General features: G+C 46.2%; 1 protein-coding gene across 3 annotated transcripts in view; it reads left to right on the top strand.

Annotated features, from left to right (window-relative positions):
* Nucleotides 1–20,155, top strand: part of map3k10 (mitogen-activated protein kinase kinase kinase 10) — a 31,023-nt gene that overhangs the window by 8,106 nt on the left and 2,762 nt on the right. For all 3 annotated transcript variants that reach the window (XM_084147492.1, XM_084147491.1, XM_084147490.1), the window contains 9 exons: nucleotides 15,824–16,004; nucleotides 16,251–16,399; nucleotides 17,014–17,189; nucleotides 17,357–17,603; nucleotides 17,892–18,014; nucleotides 18,261–18,399; nucleotides 18,572–18,684; nucleotides 18,842–19,080; nucleotides 19,321–19,858. In XM_084147492.1, the coding sequence (XP_084003618.1) occupies nucleotides 15,824–16,004; nucleotides 16,251–16,399; nucleotides 17,014–17,189; nucleotides 17,357–17,603; nucleotides 17,892–18,014; nucleotides 18,261–18,399; nucleotides 18,572–18,684; nucleotides 18,842–19,080; nucleotides 19,321–19,858 (1,905 nt within the window). The remainder of the gene's footprint in view (nucleotides 1–15,823; nucleotides 16,005–16,250; nucleotides 16,400–17,013; nucleotides 17,190–17,356; nucleotides 17,604–17,891; nucleotides 18,015–18,260; nucleotides 18,400–18,571; nucleotides 18,685–18,841; nucleotides 19,081–19,320; nucleotides 19,859–20,155) is intronic.

The following is a 20,155-nucleotide window of genomic DNA, read 5'->3' as shown; positions in this document are numbered from 1 at the left end:
GGGGGGAGAGGGGGAAGAGGGATAGAGGGGGATAGAGAGGGAAGAGGGATAGAGAGGGGAGAGAGGGATAGAGGGGGAGAGAGGGATAGAGAGGGAGAGGGATATAGAGGTATAGAGGGGGAGAGAGGGGAGAGGGATATAGAGGTATAGAGGGGGAGAGAGGGGAGAGAGGGATATAGAGGGGAAAGTAGAATAGCTCAGTGTGTCTGAAATGACACCGATCAATGGTCAGTCAGATTGCAACACACACACAAACACACACACACACACACACACACACACACACACACACACACACACACAAACACACATACACACACACTGGTACTGTCTACACAGGTCAATAAACAGATAAGAGATGAGGCCAATGGCTGCCAGTAAAATAGTGAGGACACAGGGCCTTCTCAACCCCATGGCTTTCTCTAGAGTTTCCGCTCATTCACTGATTTGAGGAATTTGGCATGTATTCAGGTACATCCTAGTTGCTAATTTCCCTGCATTCATAACTTTCCCAGAATGCTAGCATACATACTGTACAGTACCCAGTTAACAGGGCAATCATGGCACCCAGCCTCCCTCTGCTAGCCTCATGTGACAACAGAGAGCATAAGCTGCACACAGATGCACGCACGTACGAATGCATGCACACGTACAGACATTCGCACGCTCATTCCATGAAGCAGGCACAATGTACTTTGGCCACACACAGACGCTCGTGCCATAAAGATGGCACAATGCACATTGGCCAGGCTGTGTGTTGGGACTGCTGTTAGAAGGGCATTGTTGCTGGCCAGGCTTGCACTGGGCCTACAGCTCCAGGGGACTGGGGGGTGAGGGGGAGACTGAGAGAAGGCAGGCCCGACACAGGGGGCCTTGCACTGGGTGTCCCCTGAGCCAGAGTCCTTGACGAACCATAGTCAGTACACACTGAGTGTGCTATACTGTGTGTGCTCTTTGAAAACAAGGGAGAATGTTAACATCCTATGTGTTATGATTTCCCTTGGACTAGGATTACTGGTCAGAAACATGGCCTGTTCATGTTTTTGCCTGTGTCCCGTGAGACAGTGGCCTAGCTAGGCTGAGAGGGTATGCATGGATATTGACTGACAAGCAAAGCAACTCTGGGGTCATGGAACTCTGGGCCCCATGGAAAAGTCGTAAGCAGGGGACGACTGCTCACTGACTCCATGATGCAGTTAGAGTAGGCCTCACAGGGATAAACTACAATATAGTCATTTAGCAGACCCTCTTATCCAGAGTGACTTACAGTAGTGAATGCATACATTTTCATACTTATTTTCTGTACTGGTCCCCCATGGGAATCGAACCCACAACCCTGGCGTTGCAAGCACCATGCACTACCAACTGAGCCACACGGGACCAACAACTAGAACTACATGTCGACCTACGAAAGGTATAAAAAGACAGGCTGTTAGAGAAATAAAGGCTAATATCAATATGTGAAATGAACATTGGACTGTGTTTGTATGTCAGTGTGTTTGTGTGTTGATCCTGATCCATTACAGAGCTTGGTGGATCTCTCAGTCCAGGCAAATTTATATGGATTTCCTGGTGTCGATGGTTTGTATATATAGATGGTACAAAAAGGTTTAAATGGATCGCCCAAATGCTAAGAGATGTATTTTCTTTGGTAAAACCATGTCAATATGTTTGAGGTGGTGAGTGAAATATGGCTTGAATTCAAAACCCAATTGTACAAATATTGATAGTGAACTAACAGTCCTACTCCACATACTTGGGGGAAAACAGTCTCAATACCTCAATCATTTATGAGAGCCAGGCTGCCTGGTCACACGAATTTGGCAGCTGCATTTGTGTGGAGACAAAGTGAATGCCTCCAGGGTGAAACTGTGCCACTGCACGGCTCAGGATTAGAGCCCAAATGGCCTCTGGTTATATACGAATGGAGCCAACCAGGGGTATCAATGACATGGGAGCAGACTCGGTACAACATCCATATCCAAGCAGGCAAAGTGCAGCAATTCTGGCTGCGATACTGTGGGTGCAGCATCCATTATGCTGATGTTGTTGCTGGCTTAATGTAAAGTACCATACATAGGCAGCGGGTGAGTTTCGAGTTTGGGGAAGCTAATTTTAAAATAAAGCGTTCCATGCATCGTCGCATTTGAAGACTTATGTAATGTGATGAGTAGATTCTGTAATCATAATTTAGGCTAATAATATAATTCAATCACTGTTCGCAAACAAGATGCATATAGCGTAGAGTAGGCTATAGGCTATAGACTCTATCAGATACATTTCTTCTTTCTTTGCACAGGAAAATGTTTGTCTTTTAAAAAACACATCTCATGCAATTCTACTTAAGCAATAAGGCCCGAGGGGGTGTGCTATTTGGCCAATATACTACGGCTAAGGGCTGTTCTTAGGCACGAAGCAATGCTTTCGGCTAATCAGCATTCAGGGCTCGAACCACCCAGTTTATAATACACTTTATAAAACTGGAGATATTAGCAGAACCTTTTTAAAATGCTACAAATTACATGGTAGCCTACGCTACTCTGCTGACACTGACAAACAGATCAATAAAAACAATGTTGTCTGATCTATATAATAGGCCTACGAGAAGGGGAGACACAAGTAGAATATGACGTCCACCTAAACTACAGGAGGAAATGATTGTCCAAAAACACACTTTTAAGTGGCACTGACTCAACAATGCTAAAGAGTGAATATGCGCAGTGTACTCACCGGGGATATGGCCGATGCTCTTTCCTTCTGACTGTAGGCAATGCGATTTAAAACAATCCACCTTTTTTTTTTTTTAAGAAGCTACCGAACTTTGCCAAATCATGCTTTAGTAGCCTATTTTCAATGATTAAATGTATTTCTGTATAAACAGGAGTAGGCTAATTAGGCTATATCATTTTGGCAACTTAATTTACTTTAGGGAAAGCTTCTCCTAGCCTTATGGACGTGCCACCTATGGTACCATAAACAATTAAGAGCAGTGCTGTATACTGTACTTGTATCCCAGTGCAGTGTTTTGTGTTCTTGACTGGTGTAGGGTTTCTCTTTAGAGAGCGTCAGAACAGGAACGTGTGAATGAAAGAAAGAGGGAAAGAAAGAGAGAGACATCAAGACATAAAGAATATCCTACCAGCAAGATTAAGAAAAAGCTTCTCCCCAGTCATCTCTTTCACTCCTTCACCCTTTTCATCGACTCTACATTTACATTTTAGGCTAATATCCCGTGAGACTCTACTTCTCTCTTTCTGCCACTAATCCTCCACCCATCTCACTCCATTTTCCTCTCCATCTTGCTCTCTAATTGCCCTCGCTTTCTCAACCCTCCTTTCCCCACCACCCTGTCTGCCAGTTTATTCCCATTGCTCTGCCCTTGTCCTCATTCCTGTCTCTCTCTTGTCATTTTCTCTCTTTCTTGTCTCCTTCCTTCACTCTTATCTCCATCCCCTCCCCCACATCTCCTCAGACTCTCTGTCCCTTTCTTCTGTCCCTCTCCCTTAAAGGCGTCCGCATGCTTCCCATCCGAAACAGTTTGTGCATTTTATTTTTTATGTTTTTTGGTCTTCGGCAAGGTCTTTTTCGGCTGTTCGTGCACACAATTTTTTTTCCTGAGGCAAGCCGTAGTTCGGTAGCCGAAGTCTACGTCCCTTCGTCAGCGATTGGTCAAAAGTAGGAATTCTTCAATGAAGTGTTTGTCATTCAACGAGAGAAGATTCGTTTTCATGCAACCTTTTTGAGAAATACTGCACCAAAAATCTTAGATAAATGTCAAATTGAGCGACTAAGACATCCTCGGCAAAAACATCTAAATTAATTACAGATTTCTTGAGTTATCTTAGATCAATTCAGACTATTTTGAGGAAGTGTATACTGGCTATGGCATCTCAAGATTTCTTTCAAGCGGAGGTCTTTTAAGGGAGTATGTGAGGCACAGACGTTCACTCCGCCTAGCTGAGTTCTGCTAGGAGCAAACAAAACCTAGTCTGGAGACGTCTTTATTATCATTGAATGACAACAAACACTTCATTGAAGAATCCCTACTGTTGACCAATCACTGACGAAGAGGTGTAGACTTCAACTACCGAACTTCGGCTTACCTCGAGAAAATGTTTTATGTGCACGAACAGCCAAAACAAACCTTGCCATAGACCAAAACGTCACGAAATGTTGTCACAATATACAGTGAGGGAAAAAAGTATTTGATCCCCTGCTGATTTTGTACGTTTGCCCACTGACAAAGAAATGATCAGTCTATAATTTTATTGGTAGGTTTATTTGAACAGTGAGAGACAGAATAACAACAATAAAATCCAGAAAAACGCATGTCAAAAATGTTATAAATTGATTTGCATTTTAATGAGGGAAATAAGTATTTGACCACCTCTCAATCAGAAAGATTTCTGGCTCCCAGGTGTCTTTTATACAGGTAACGAGCTGAGATTAGGAGCACAGGTGCTCCTAATCTCAGCTTGTTACCTGTATAAAAGACATATGTCCACAGAAGCAATCAATCAATCAGATTCCAAACTCTCCACCATGGCCAAGACCAAAGAGCTCTCCAAGGATGTCAGGGACAAGATTGTAGACCTACACAAGGCTGGAATGGGCTACAAGACCATCGCCAAGCAGCTTGGTGAGAAGGTGACAACAGTTGGTGCGATTATTTGCAAATGGAAGAAACACAAAATAACTGTAAATCTCCCTCGGCCTGGGGCTCCATGCAAGATCTTACCTCTTGGAGTTGTAATGATCATGAGAACGGTGAGGAATCAGCCCAGAACTACACGGCAGCTGGGACCATAGTCACCAAGAAAACAATTGGTAGCACACTACGCCGTGAAGGACTGAAATCCTGCAGCGCCCGCAAGGTCCCCCTGCTCAAGAAAGCACATATACAGGCCCGTCTGAAGTTTGCCAATGAACATCTGAATGATTCAGAGGAGAACTGGGTGAAAGTGTTGTGGTCAGATGAGACCAAAATGGGTGAGAACCTCCTTCCCTCAGCCAGGGCATTGAAAATGTGTCGTGGATGGGTATTCCAGCATGACAATGACCAAAAACACACGGCCAAGGCAATAAAGGAGTGGCTCAAGAAGAAGCACATTAAGGTCCTGGAGTGGCCTAGCCAGTCTCCAGACCTTAATCCCATAGAAAATCTGTGGAGGGAGCTGAAGGTTTGAGTTGCAAAACGTCAGCCTCGAAACCTTAATGACTTGGAGAAGATCTGCAAAGAGGAGTGGTACAAAATCCCTCCTGAGATGTGTGCAAACCTGGTGGCCAACTACAAGAAACGTCTGACCTCTGTGATTGCCAAAAAGGGTTTTGCCATCAAGTACTAAGTCATGTTTTGCAGAGGGGTCAAATACTTATTACTCTCATTAAAATGCAAATCCATTTATAACATTTTTGACATGCGTTTTTCTGGATTTTGTTGTTGTTATTCTGTCTCTCACTGTTCAAATAAACATACCATTAAAATTATAGACTGATCATTTATTTGTCAGTGGGCAAACGTACAAAATCAGCAGGGGATCAAATACCTTTTTCCCTCACTGTATGCACGAACTGTTTCAGATGGGAAGAATGCGGACGCCTTTACTCTCCCTCCCATACCCATCGCTCTCTCACTCTCTCTCTCTCTTTCTTTCTCTCCATCAAACCTCCCCAATGTGGGTAGTCTGAGTTGATCCCAGGCGGGCGACAGCTGGAATGGCAGACAGACATGGGCGAGGGGGTGAGGGGTGGAGATAAGGGGGTGAGTAGGGGATGGCTGGGTGCGTACATGGTGTGGTGTGGTGGTGGGGTGGGGGGCTTTGTCAGCAGGGCTGTGATCTGCGGTGAAGTGAAACGGAGTCCCACAGACTGGCCCTGAGGGGCGGGGGAAGTGACTGTATCAAAGACCTCTATTGGATTACAAGGATAATAGAGCCCTTCGCACTCTCACATTGACTCACAGCCATGCCAATCATTCTACCTGGTTGGCTCACAGCCACGTCTGTCACCTACACTTTTAGCCAGCCCAAAACCCTTGTCTCAGAAATCCCCCTTGCCACCATATAGAAATTCCAACAGAGAAAATCTGGCACCCTATTTCTTGAAGGATGTTTTTCGGTCTGGAAATTCAACTGAGGTGAGCAATCGCAGGTAGAATACGCTCCAGTCAGAAGCTCCTGCCCCTAGTGAGGAGGAGGACAGTTAAAACATGCCACGCTGCCTGAGCAGCTTCGTCACTGAGGCTGTTTAATCTGCAGGACGGCGGTGGATTGTGTTCTGCACTGTTAGACTTGTAGACCCAGCAGGTATCAGTGTGGTGTCTGTGTGTGTGGAGGGCTGGTAGGGATGCTGGGGAGTGGGGGGCTGTATAGCGTTTACTCTGGGGGGGGGGGGGGGAGTTCCACCCTGCAGGCTACACCTGTTCCTCTGTAGCGAGAAACAGAGCGAGAGAGAGAGGAGAAGGAGTGAGTGGGAGGGGTAGAGAGAGAGAGGGAAAGGGAAAGAGGGGGCGGGAGAGATTAACTAAGAGAAAGAGTGGGAGAGACTACATTTATTTTTATTTAACCTTTATTTAACTAGGCAAGTCAATTAAGAACACATTCTTATTTACAATGACGGCCTACCAAGAGGCAGAAGGCCTCCTGCATGGACGGGGGCTGGGATTAAAATACAAATGTAGGACAAAACACACATCACGACAAGAGAGACCTAAGACAACAACACAACATGGCAGCAACACATGACAACACAGCATGGTAGCAACACAACATGACAATATATGTATGTATGTGTATTTGTATGTGTATGTACAGTGAGGGAAAAAAGTATTTGATCCCCTGCTGATTTTGTACGTTTGCCCACTGACAAATAAATGATCAGTCTACAATTTTAATGGTAGGTTTATTTGAACAGTGAGAGACAGAATAACAACAAAAAAATCCAGAAAAACGCATGTCAAAAATGTAATAAATTGATTTGCATTTCAACGAGGGAAATAAGTATTTGACCCCCTCTCAATCAGAAAGATTTCTGGCTCCCGGGTGTCTTTTATACAGGTAACAAGCTTAGATTAGGAGCATACTCTTAAAGGGAGTGCTCCTAATCTCAGTTTGTTACCTGTATAAAAGAAACCTGTCCACAGAAGCAATCAATCAATCAGATTCCAAACTCTCCACCATGGCCAAGACCAAAGAGCTCTCCAATGATGTCATGGACAAGATTGTAGACCTACACAAGGCTGGAATGGGCTACAAGACCATCGCCAAGCAGTTTGGTGAAAGGTGACAACAGTTGGTGAGATTGTTCGCAAATGGAAGAAACACAAAATAACTGTCAATCACCCTCGGCCTGGGGCTCCATGCAAGATCTCACCTCGTGGAGTTGCAATGATCATGAGAACGGTGAGGAATCAGCCCAGAACTACACGGGAGGATCTTGTCAATGATCTCAAGGTAGCTGGGACCATAGTCACCAAGAAAACAATTGGTAACACACTACGCCGTGAAGGACTGAAATCCTGCAGCGCCCGCAAGGTCCCCCTGCTCAAGAAAGCACATATACAGGCCCGTCTGAAGTTTGCCAATGAACATCTGAATGATTCAGAGGAGAACTGGGTGAAAGTGTTGTGGTCAGATGAGACCAAAATCGAGCTCTTTGGCATCAACTCAACTCGCCGTGTTTGGAGGAGGAGGAATGCTGCCTATGACCCCAAGAACACCATCCCCACCGTCAAACATGGAGGTGGAAACATTATGCTTTGGGGGTGTTTTTCTGCTAAGGGGACAGGACAACTTCACCGCATCAAAGGGACGATGGACGGGGCCATGTACCGTCAAATCTTGGGTGAGAACCTCCTTCCCTCAGCCAGGGCATTGAAAATGGGTCGCATGACAATGACCCAAAACACACGGCCAAGGCAACAAAGGAGTGGCTCAAGAAGAAGCACATTAAGGTCCTGGAGTGGCTTAGCCAGTCTCCAGACCTTAATCCCATAGAAAATCTGTGGAGGGAGCTGAAGGTTCGAGTTGCCAAACATCAGCCTCGAAACCTTAATGACTTGGAGAAGATCTGCAAAGAGGAGTGGGACAAAATCCCTCCTGAGATGTGTGCAAACCTGGTGGCCAACTACAAGAAATGTCTGACCTCTGTGATTGCCAACAAGGGTTTTGCCACCAAGTACTAAGTCATGTTTTGCAGAGGGGTCAAATACTTATTTCCCTCATTAAAATGCAAATCAATTTATAACATTTTTGACATGCGTTTTTCTGGATTTTTTTGTTGTTATTCTGTCTCTCACTGTTCAAATAAACCTACCATTAAAATTATAGACTGATCATTTCTTTGTCAGTGGGCAAGCCTACAAAATCAGCAGGGGATCAAATACTTTTTTCCCTCACTGTATGTGTGTATATATACAGTGCTATGAAAAAGTATTTGCCCCCTTTCTAATTTTCTCTACTTTTACATATTTGTGATACTGAATGTTATCAGATCTTCAACCAAAACCTAATATTAGATAAAGGGAACATAAGTGAACAAATAACACAACAATTACATATTTATTTCATAAACAAAGTTACGCAACACCCAATTTCCCTGTGTGAAAAAGTAATTGCCTCCTTACACTCAATAACTGGTTGTGCCACCTTTAGCTGCAATGACTCCAACCAAATGCTTCCTGTAGTTGTTGATCAGTCTCTCACGTCGCTGTGGAGGAATTATGGCCCACTCTTCCATGCAGAACTGCTTTAACTCAGTGATGTGTGGGTTTTCAAGCATGAACTGCTCGTTTCAAGTCCTGCCATAACATCTCAATTGGGATTAGGTCTTGGACATTGACTAGGCCATTCCAAAACTTCCAATTTGTTGCTTTTTAGCAATTTTCATGTAGACTTGATTGTGTGCTTTGGATCATTCTTGCTGTATGACCCAGCTACACTTCAGCTTCAGCTCACAGACGGATGGTCTGACATTCTCCTGTAGAATTCTCTGATACAGAGCAGAATTCATGGTTCCTTCTATTAAGGCAAGTCGTCCAGGTCCTGAGGCAGCAAAGCATCCCCAAACCATCACACCACCACCACCATGCTTGACCTTTGGTATGATGTTCTTACTGTGGAATGCAGTGTTTGGTTTTCGCCAGGCATAATGGGACCCATCTCGTCCAAAAAGTTGACTCAAGTTTGCCAAAAAGCACCTGGATGATCATCAAGACTCTTGGAAGAACATTCTATGGACAGATGATTCAAAAGTATAACTTTTTGGACGACATGGTTCCAGTAATGGCTGGCGAAAACCGAACTCTGCATTCCACAGTAAGAACATCATACCAAAGGTCAAGCATGGTGGTGATGGTTTGGGGATGCTTACCCACCCCCCCCCCCCCCCCCCCCAAAAAAAAAAAACACAACATGGCAGCAGCACAACATGGTACAAACATTGTTAGGCACAGACAACATCACAAAGGGCAAAAAGGTAGAGACAACAATACATCACGCAAAGCAGCCACAAGTGTCAGTAATAGTGTCCATGATTGAGTCTTTGAATGTAGAGATGGAGATAAAACTGTCCAGTTTTAGTGTTTCTTTTAAAAAGTTTGTTCCAGTCGCTAGCTGCAGCGAACTGAAAAGAGGAGCGACCCAGGGATGTGTGTGCTTTGGGGACCTTTAACAGAATGTGTCTGGCAGAACGGGTGTTGTATGTAGAGGATGAGGGTTACAGTAGGTATCTCAGATAGGGGGGAGTGAGACCTAAGGGTTTTTTATAAATAAGCATCAACCAGTGGGTCTTGCGTCGGGTATACAGAGATGAGCAGTTTACAGAGGAGTATAGAGTGCAGTGATGTGTCATATAAGGAGCATTGGTGGCACATCTGATGGCCGAATGGTAAAGAACATCTAGCCGCTCGAGAGCACCCTTACCTGCCGATCTATAAATTACATCTCCGTAATCTAGCATGGGTAGGATGGTCATCTGAATCAGGGTTAGTTTGGCAGCTGGGGTGAAAGAGGAGCGATTACGATAGAGGAAACCATGTCTATATTTAACTTTAGCCTGCAGCTTTGATATGTGCTGGGAGAAGGACAGTGTACCGTCTAGCCATACTCCCAAGTACTTGTATGAGGTGACTACGTCAAGCTCTAGACCCTCAGAGGTAGTAATCACACCGGTGGGGGTGGGGGGGAGGGGAGGGGGGTGAACCACATGACCTTTGTTTTGGAGGTGTTCAGAACAAGGTTAAGGGCAGAGAAAGCGCAGTGGTCTAAGGCACTGCATAGCAGTGCTAACTGTGCCACTAGAGATCCTGGTTCGAATCCAGGCTCTGTCGCTGCCGGCCGCGACCGGGAGACTCATGGGCGGCGCACAATTGGCCCAGCGTCGTCCAGGGTAGGGGAGGGAATGGCCGGCAGGAATGTAGCTCAGTTGATAGAGCATGGCGTTTGCAACGCCAGGGTTGTGGGTTCGATTCCCACGGGGGGCCAGTATAAAAAAATATGTATTCACTAACTGTAAGTCGCTCTGGATAAGAGCGTCTGCTAAATGACTAAAATGTAAATGTAAATGTAAAGCTTGTTGGACACTAAGAAAGCTTTGTTGTAGAGCGTTTAGCACAAAATCAGAGGAGGGACCAGCTGAGTATAAGACTGTATCATCTGCATATAAATGGATGAGAGAGCATCCTACTGCCTGAGCTACACTATATATACAAAAGTATGTGGACACCTCTTCAAGTTAGTGGATTCGGCTATTTCAGCCACACCGTTTGCTGACAGGTGTATAAAATTGATCACACAGCGATGCAATCTCCAAAGACAAACATTGGCAGTAGAATGGCCTTACTGAAGAGCTCAGTGACTTTAACGTGGCACCGTCACAGGATGCCACCTTTCCAACAAATCAGTTCGTAAAATGTCTGCCCTGCTAGAGCTGCCCTGGTCAACTGTAAGTGTTGTTGTTGTGAAGTGGAAACGTCTAGGAGCAACAACGGCTCAGCCGCGAAGTGATAAGCCACACAAGCTCACAGAACGGGACTGTCGAGTGCTGAAGCACGTAGCGCGTAAAAATCATCTGTCCTCGGTTGCAACACTCACTACCTATTTCCAAACTGCCTCTGGAAGCAACGTCAGCACAATAACTGTTCGAGCAGCTGCACATAAGCCTAATATCACTATGCTCGCCGCCATTGGACTCTGGAGCAGTGGAAACACGTTCTCTGGAGTGATGAATCACACTTCCCCATTTGGCAGTCCGACGGACGAATCTGGGTTTGGAGGATGCCAGGAGAACGCTACCTGCCCAATGCATAGTACCAACTGTAAAGTTTGGTGGAGGTGGAATAATGGTGTGAAGGGAAATCTTAACGCTGCAGCAGACAATGACATTCTAGACGACGATTCTGTGCTTCCAACTTTGTGGCAACAGTTTGGGGAAGGCCCTTTCCTGTTTCAGCATTACAATGCCCCCGTGCACAAAGCGAGGTCCATACAGAAGTGTTTTGTCGAGATCGGTGTGGAAGAACTTGACTGGCCTGCACAGAGCTCTGACCTCAACCCCATTGAACACCTTTGGGATGAATGGAAGAGGAAGGCCCTAAAAATTGTCAAAGACTCCAGCCACTCTAGTCATAGACTGTTCTCTCTGCTACCGCACGGCTAGCGGTACTGGAGCGCCTAGTCTAGGTCCAAAAGGCTCCTTAACAGCTTCTACCCCAAGCCATAAGACTGCTGAACAGTTAATCAAATGGCTACCCGGACTTTTTGCATTTTTACGCTGCTGCTACTCGCTGTGTATTATCTATGCATAGTCATGTACTGTACATAATACCTCAATTACCTGGACTAACCTGTACCCCTGCACATTGACTCGGTACGGGTACCCCCTGTATTTAGCCTCGTTATTGTTATTTTATTGTGTAATTTTTTTTTTAACTTTAGTTTATTTAGTTAATATTTTCTTAACTCTTATTTTTCTTAAAACTGCATTGTTGGTTAAGGGCTTGTAAGTAAGCATTTCATGGTAAGGTTTACACCTGTTCTATTTGGCGCATGTGACAAATACAATTTGATTTGATTTGATTTAGCAAACCAGGCCAAAAACCCCTCAGAGACACCAATACTCCTTAGCCGATCCACAAGAATGGAATGGTCTACCGTATAAAAAGCTTTGGCCAAGTCAATAAAAATAGCAGCACAACATTGCTTAGAATCAAGGGCAATGGTGACATAATTTAGGACCTTTAAGATTGCAGTGACACATCTATAACCTGAGCGGAAACCAGATTGCATACCAGAGAGAATACGATAGACATCAAGAAAGCCAGTCAGTTAATTATTTACACGTTTTTCCAACACTTTTGATAAACAGAGCAAGATAGAAATTGGCCTATAACAGTTAGGATCAGTTTGATCTCCCCATTTAAATAAAGGATGCACCGGGGCTGCCTTCCAAGCAATGGGAACCTCCCCAGAGAGGAGAGACAGGTTAAAAAGGTCAGAGATAGGCTTGGCGATGATAGGGGCTGAAACCTTAAAGAAGAAAGGATCTAGGCCATCTGACCCAGATGTTTTTTGGGGGTCAAGTCTAAGGAGCTCCTTTAGCACCTCAGATTCAGTGACCGCCTGCAGGGAGAAGCTGTGTAGCAGGGAAAAACGAGGGAAATGATGCAGACAATTACATTGATAGAAGCCATATTCTATCTGCAATATTAAAGCTGATCTACCCCACCCCCCAAAAAAATAAAATAAAAGATGCATGGCTGAGTTAAATAAGAATCCTGACTTAAAGAAGTGGTGATTAAAGAGCTCAGCCATACGCTCCTTGTCAGTAACAAGGACAGGAAGGGATGGGGAGGAAGGTAGAAGTGAAAGAGAGGAATGGAGGGAAGAGGAGTATAGGGGTGTTAGTGAGGCCACTATGCTTGTTTACTAACTGTGTTGTCAACTCTACCCAGTTCTCCCAGGCTCGTCTCTCTGAATCAGTCTCAGCTCCTTAGCGTCCTGTCTGACAGAGCGCGACCTCTGCCCTGGTTACCATAACAACTGAGGTTGATGACACTGCACATGAATGTCACCCCACACTAAAGTGAAGTAAACTAACTGGTTAAGCTGTGTAGCACTCACCACTGTCAATCCCATTTAATAGTAGTAGTAACTCAAGTACATTGCTGCATAATAATTGCACAGTAATACGTGTTTTGACTTTCCTCAAACGCCCCTCCACCTCCAATGTGTATCAGCCACCTGTACTTAACATAACCTGTTGTCATGACTAACCTTAACAAAGCGGTCACCCCGTTTTGGTAAACAGCTGAGGGATGGGGCTGGAGAAATGTAACCACTCTCAAATTCATAGACAGAGCTATGGATACAAATAATGCCCATCCATGATATCAAAATGATGGATGTAGCAAATTGCAAAATGCATGTAGAAATTGCAGATTGCCCCTTTAAAGGCTAATCACTAAGGTTAAATCTCCATGGTTAGTCTTTATCAGGCCTCTGTGTAAAGAGTGACTCACAACATTCCTCTGCTTTCCTATGAGGGTCAGGGTCCAGTGGCTTTACCACTTTGTGAATAATATGTATGAACTGAAACAGTGATGTGTTGTTTTTCAAGTTTAGCTACAGTAGATGTGTAAATATTTCCGTGTTGCATAAATATTATTTGGAATTTATTGCTTTGAAATGTATAGGAATGAAGGATGTAGTAATGTGTCAGTCTGGTGTAAAAGGATTGTTCTACTCAGTTATCACCATCACCAGCTGGGTGTTTTGTGTGCAAGGAGTTTTAAATATGAGTTCATATTGTATAAGCAAACAGTATGGTACGCTGTGAAATGTTGTGCTGGAGCTGAAAACATGGTGACAACATGAGAGCTAGTGGAGAGCAGGTGCCTCTGCTTTGATCACAGATATCTGTAAACATTCTCTCTCTCTCTCTCTCTCTCTCTCTCTCTCTCTCTCTCTCTCTCTCTCTCTCTCTCTCTCTCTCTCTCTCTCTCTCTCTCTCTCTCTCTCTCAAGCTCACTGAGATACACAGACACAAACACTAGCACGCCCCATATATACGCACACTGCTATGTACAACGCACATACTGTAGTCAAACACCAAAAGCAAAGTTGTATTAACTCAACACACACATTTATGGACTCTGACAGACACAGACATACCCTCAGTTTCGCATGCAAACGGACACACAACATTCATGCCTCTCTTTCTCTCTCTCTCTCTCTCTCTCTCTCTCTCTCTCTCTCTCTCTCTCTCTCTCTCTCTCTCTCTCTCTCTCTCTCTCTCTCTCTCTCTCTCTCTCTCTCTCTCTCTCTCTCTCTCTCTCTCTCTCTCTCTCTCTCTCTCTCTCTGCCTCCTCTCGCTCTCTCACTCATTCACTCTCTCTCTCCCTCTCTCTGCCTTCTCTCTCTTTCTCTCTTTTACTCTCTCTCCATCTTTCATAGGCACTCACAGACACACACACACAGGGCCCAGCCAGCCCTGGGAGACAGCTGTCCCTCTCAGGGAGAGAGATAGTTGGTATTGAAATAGAGAAAGAGAGCTGGGGGATGACAATGGCTTCTTATTGTCAGCAGCGGTCCCCTATTCCCTGTCCCTCAGATGAGACTTGGGTGGAGGCTTGGGTGGAGGCTATACACACATACACACACACGCATGTGAAACATACAAACACATGAATAAACATACACACACTCGTACACAAACAAACACAAATGTGCATGTTGACCAACAGACAGGCAATATTGCCTAAGTGCTCTTGTGACATATACAGTATGTTATCATGCCACTGAACCCAGAACATTGTTGATTGACCTAAAATGAAATGTGAGAATGGTATTTGATGGATGGTGGAGGCATCGGAAGATTAAGAAAAGCACATCATATAGTCAAATCTTGATCAATTGAAGACTCAATATACACAGTATGTACTGTACTTGACATGACCTTTTAACTGTGTATGTGTGGACATTAGCTACATATCAGCATAATAAAGAGTCTCAGAGACACACCTGTGTCACATGAGCCAGGTCTCTCTGTGTGTGCGTGCGTGTGTGTAAACAAAGACTTGGCTGTGTGCTCTCCCCGCCTCCCTTTGCATACTCCTGGAGATAAGTGAGTACAACCCCTCCTCCCTCCCAGCACCGTGGACTGTGTACACTCCAAATATTTCCATAGCCAGCCCTCATGCGGAAATGAAGGAGGAAGTGCATGGAGAAGAGAGGACAGGAGAGAGTTGAAAGGCCAGTGCTGGGCGTCCAACAGGAAAAGCCAACTCACCTCTGTCACCTAGAGACTTTGAAATGATTGCTTCATTGTATGGAAATTCTCAAAACTGAGGTGCTGGGTGCAGTGCATAATGTCGGTGAGGCAGAGACCTGAACACTGCTCTGACCACACCTTTAGCCAATGGTGCTATATGTTGAGTGTAGACCTGAGGAAAATACAGGTTCATGACAGATATAGCCTATTATAGGAATATGGCCAGGTGACTAGGGTCAGACACTGGCTGATAATCCCCAGGTTGTACTGCCCTTGAATCACACACTTAACCTGAATTGCTTTTGTCAATAACCACACCTATCTATGTATGTGATGGTGGGGTGTGCTGTGTAAAGTGCTTTGGATAAGGTCCTCTGTTGGAGGACAGATAGTAATAGAGATAGTGGTATGCACTGTACCTTTACTCCTCCAATCAAACTCAATCTATCTCTCTCTTCCTGTTTCTCTCTCCCTTCTCTCCATTGCTCTTTCCCCTCACCCCTTTAACCCTACCCCCCCACCCTTCTCTTGCCATCTTCTTTCCTCTTCTCCTCAGTCTTGATCCTGGAGCCCATTGAGAGGGAGGATCTGGGTGGGAGGACCTTGAAGATTACAGATTTTGGCCTGGCACGGGAGTGGCATCAGACCACCAAGATGAGCGCGGCCGGCACCTACGCCTGGATGGCCCCCGAGGTCATCAAACTCTCCCTGTTCTCCAAGAGCAGCGACGTCTGGAGGTACAACATTCTGTACAGGTGTTTTACTGTGGGACAGTATGGTGCACATGCAACACCCACAGTCAGTAGCTAGTGTCCTTGTTCTTTCAATAATTCAACTATTCATACCCTCAGGGGCAATTTACACCCTCCATATATAGTAGGTAACATAAAGGGTGTGTTAAGTTAATATATGAATAGCCTGTACATTCATGACATGTGCCTGTGATTTTAAGCTGTACCTCTCCCCCCTCTCTCTCTCCTCAGTTTCGGGGTGCTGCTATGGGAGCTGCTAACAGGAGAGGTTCCGTACCGTGAGATAGATGCGCTGGCCGTGGCGTACGGAGTGGCCATGAACAAACTGACCCTGCCCATCCCCTCCACCTGCCCCGAGCCCTTCGCACTCCTGCTGGCGGGTAAGAACCAAGATGGTTGCCTGTCAGGCCAATTTCACTTACAAAGATGGTTGCCCGTCAACCCAGTTTCACTTATTGATTAGAACCAAGATGGTCGCCTGTCAGCCCAGTTTCACTTATTGACGAGAGCCAAGATGGCTTCCTGTCAGCCCAGCTTCACGTCTATTATTGTTGGTGGTCAGAGTGAGAGTACTGTAGGTTCACCTCCCAGTCAGCCAACTGGTGATTTCATAGTCTCTTGCTCCACTTCTCTCGCCACTATATCCATGCATCCCTAATGCTCTCTCTCTCTTCATCCCTCTCTCCCTATCCTCCGTCTTATCCCTGGTCATCCTTTAATCTCTCCTTTGTCACCCCTCTCTACTGTGTCCTCTCTCCCCTCTTTCCTCTCCTCTTTCTTTTTCCTTTGCCCATCCTTGGACTTGAAATATTATCTGTCTGTCTATAAACAATTGTTTGGGATCTGAGGGCAATTGGTGCTACAGAGCATTGCGGTCTGTTCAGTGGTGGAGGTGGTGGGGAGACATGTACATCTAAAAGACAACCACTGTACTTTGTTGTTTGAGAATTTACATTAAAGTCATATTGACTCAACCTCCTATCCCCATCCCCAGAATGCTGGAGCCCTAACCCCCACAGTCGCCCGTCCTTCACTAGTATCCTAATGCGACTGCTGGCCATCGAACAGTCGGCCATGTTTCAGATGCCCCTGGAGTCCTTCCACTCTCTGCAGGAGGACTGGAGGCTGGAGATCCAGCAGATGTTTGACGAGCTCAGGGCCAAGGAGAAGGTGAGAGGAGCCCCCACGGTCATGTGGGAATGTTGTGAACATCCCCCTCAAAGTGCAAGTGGGAAAGTGCTGTTGCCTTGGCAACGTGAAGATCCTCGATAGGGTGTTATGTTGCTGTAACACTACATCAACATTCTTGTTCCATATGTCCCTCTCCTCTCCTGTAGGAGTTGCGTTCCTGGGAGGAGGCGTTGGCTCGTGCAGCCGAGGAGCAGAGGGAACAGGAGGAGCAGCTGAAGAGGAGAGAGCAGGAGCTGGCTGAGAGAGAGATCGATATCGTGGAGCGTGAACTCAACATCATCATCCACCAGATGTACCAGGAGAAGCCCAGGGTCAAGAAGCGCAAGGGCCACTTCAAGAAGAGCAGACTGCTCAAGCTGGGCAGAGACAGCAACAGCATCAGTCTGCCCTCTGGTGGGTGGTGGAGGGTATTGCACCCAAACATTTATCCTATTACTTTAATAGGGCATCATTATTTCTTTCTATCCTTATTAGGATTGCAAAATTCCAGTAACTTTCCCAAAATCCACAGGTTTTTAAGAAATACCAGTTGGAGGGTTCACATATTTTCTGCTTATTCCCTTCTGATTCCGGGAATCTTTCAACCAGGATTTCTGTGAAACCAAGCAATGTGGGGAAAGTTACCGGAATTTTGCTGCCAATCATTTGACTGTAATTCCTCCCTGTTTTGTATGCACACAGGTTTTGAGCATAAGATCACAGTGCAGGCGTCTCCGAGCGTGGATAAGAGGAAACCCCAGGGCAGTGAGAGCACCACACCTCCAGCCAGCCCAGGGGTCATACCCCGCCTCAGGGCCATACGACGTGAGTTGATCTGTGGGGGAGACAGAGACAGGGTAGAGGGGGACTGGAGGACAGAGCACACACCAAAAGTTAATACCAGTTATTCAATTGTGGGGGACGCTATTGTGTCAATATAATCCTAACCAATATTGTGTATTCCCTACCTAGATCAAGTGAATAGAACTACATTTTGTTCTGCTCACTGCACAACAGGAACTTGTTGATGATTTGTTGTAATGATAATACCTGTGTTATTGTGCCCCTCAGTGACACCCAGCGATGGCAGCAAGACATGGGGCCGCAGTGCTGTGTGTAAGAAGGAGGACCTGGCAGCTAGCAAAAAGAAGGGACGCACCTGGGGCCCCAGCTCCACCCTCCAGAGAGAGAGACTGGGCGGAGAGGACAGGTAACAGTCATGGTCCGAAAAACAACCCCTTCTTAGCCCATTCCCCTACCTGCCTGCTACCCTTTCTGATTTTTTCATTTGCATATCAGAATAATCTCTGAACATTATTCTGGTGAATGTTTGGTGTATGGTATCAGTTAATAGTATTGACCCAATCTTCTTCGTTTTGCAGGTTGAAGTCGCTGGGCGACGGATGCAAGGTGTGGTCCTCTAGTGCCCCGAATCTGGGCAAATCTCCCAAACACGCCCCCATGACCGCTGGCTTCTCCAGCCTCAATGAAATGGGTGGGTCTCTTCGTTTATCGCCATTTCTGCAACAGAAAAGAGATTGTAGAACATACTATGGATACAAAATGAGTCCGATTCTTCACTGAATGAAATGCTTTGTTCTCCCTCTCATGCTCTCTCTTTCTCTATCTTTCTGTCTCTCTCTCTCTGACAGAGGAGCACTGTGAGTTGGAGGAGTCGCCCGGGTCTCTGATGCCCCCAGAGCCCAGCAGTAACGGGTCTGTGGAGGAGGGAGGCGGGGTGGGGCCCGGGATGGGGAACGGGATGAGTTACCAGGACTCTCTGCGGCGCTGCAGCCAGAGGAAGAAGAGCGACCTGCTGCTGCTGGGCTGTGCCTCCCTACTGGCCTCTGTAGGCCTGGGACTGGACCTGCTACAGCTGGGGAGACTACAGGTACGGGAGGGAGGGAGGGAGGGAGGGAGGGAGAAGGGTCTGTAACACACCCAGATGGACAAAATGACCCAAACCATGGGAAAACACCTCTATCCTGCCTCCTGCTGTAGAGATTCTCTTAATACATTTAATAATGGTTTATACGCTACACCTGAGTGTTGACAAGGTCTACTACATTATACAACGTTAGATTGTACAGTAGATGCCAGTAAGAACTGACCCGTTTCCATGTGTGTCTAGGTACAACAGGACGAGCAGGACCTTAGAGAGGAGCAACGCAAGAAAAAGGACAGCATTTTCCAGCGAACGGGTCGCTTCCGCCGCAGCACCTCTCCTCCGAGCCGCACCCTGTCCCTCTCTCTGTCCCGCCACCATGACTCTACTCTACCCTGCACGGACCCCTCTCCCTCCGTCACCCTCCTCTCCCTCTCCTCCCTCTCAGACTGTAACTCCACCAAATCCCTCCTTCCCTCGGACCTTGAGGACTTAGCGTTGACCCCTGGAGTGGGCGCCTCCCTCCCCGTGCCGCCCCCCGTCCCCCCCGTCCCCTCCGTTAACCCCCTCCTGGATCTGAGGGCAGAGAGCTTCAAGAGGGAGCCCAACCAGTCACTCACGCCCACCCACGTGTCTGCAACAATGAACAGGGGGCACAGACGCACCCCCTCTGATGGGGCAATACGCCCCCGTGCCCAAACCCTAGGGCACCGCAGGACCCCCTCGGACGGCAGCATGCCCATGCCACCCCCGCCAGGGCCACCCACCCTTCCCCTACATGCAGGTGAGTGTGTTGGGAAAGCATGATGTCACTATGAGCTTTTAATTGAAGAAAAGGAAGCAATACACTGTGTACAAAACATTAAGGACACCTGCTCTTTCCATGACATAGACTGACCAGGTGAATCTAGGTGAAAGCTATGATCCCATATTGATGTCACTTGTTAAATCCACTTCAATCAGTGTAGATGAAGGGGAGGAGACAGGTTAAAGAAGGATTTTTAAGCCTTGAGACCAACGAGACATGGATTGTGTATATGTGCCATTCAGAGGGTGAATGGGTAAGACAAAATATTTAAGT

The sequence above is a fragment of the Coregonus lavaretus genome, assembly GCF_964263955.1.
Source record: "Coregonus lavaretus genome assembly, chromosome: 30".
NCBI lineage: Eukaryota > Metazoa > Chordata > Actinopteri > Salmoniformes > Salmonidae > Coregonus > Coregonus lavaretus.
Note: the sequence above shows the minus strand (reverse complement) of the source record. Positions and strands in the feature narration are given on the sequence as shown.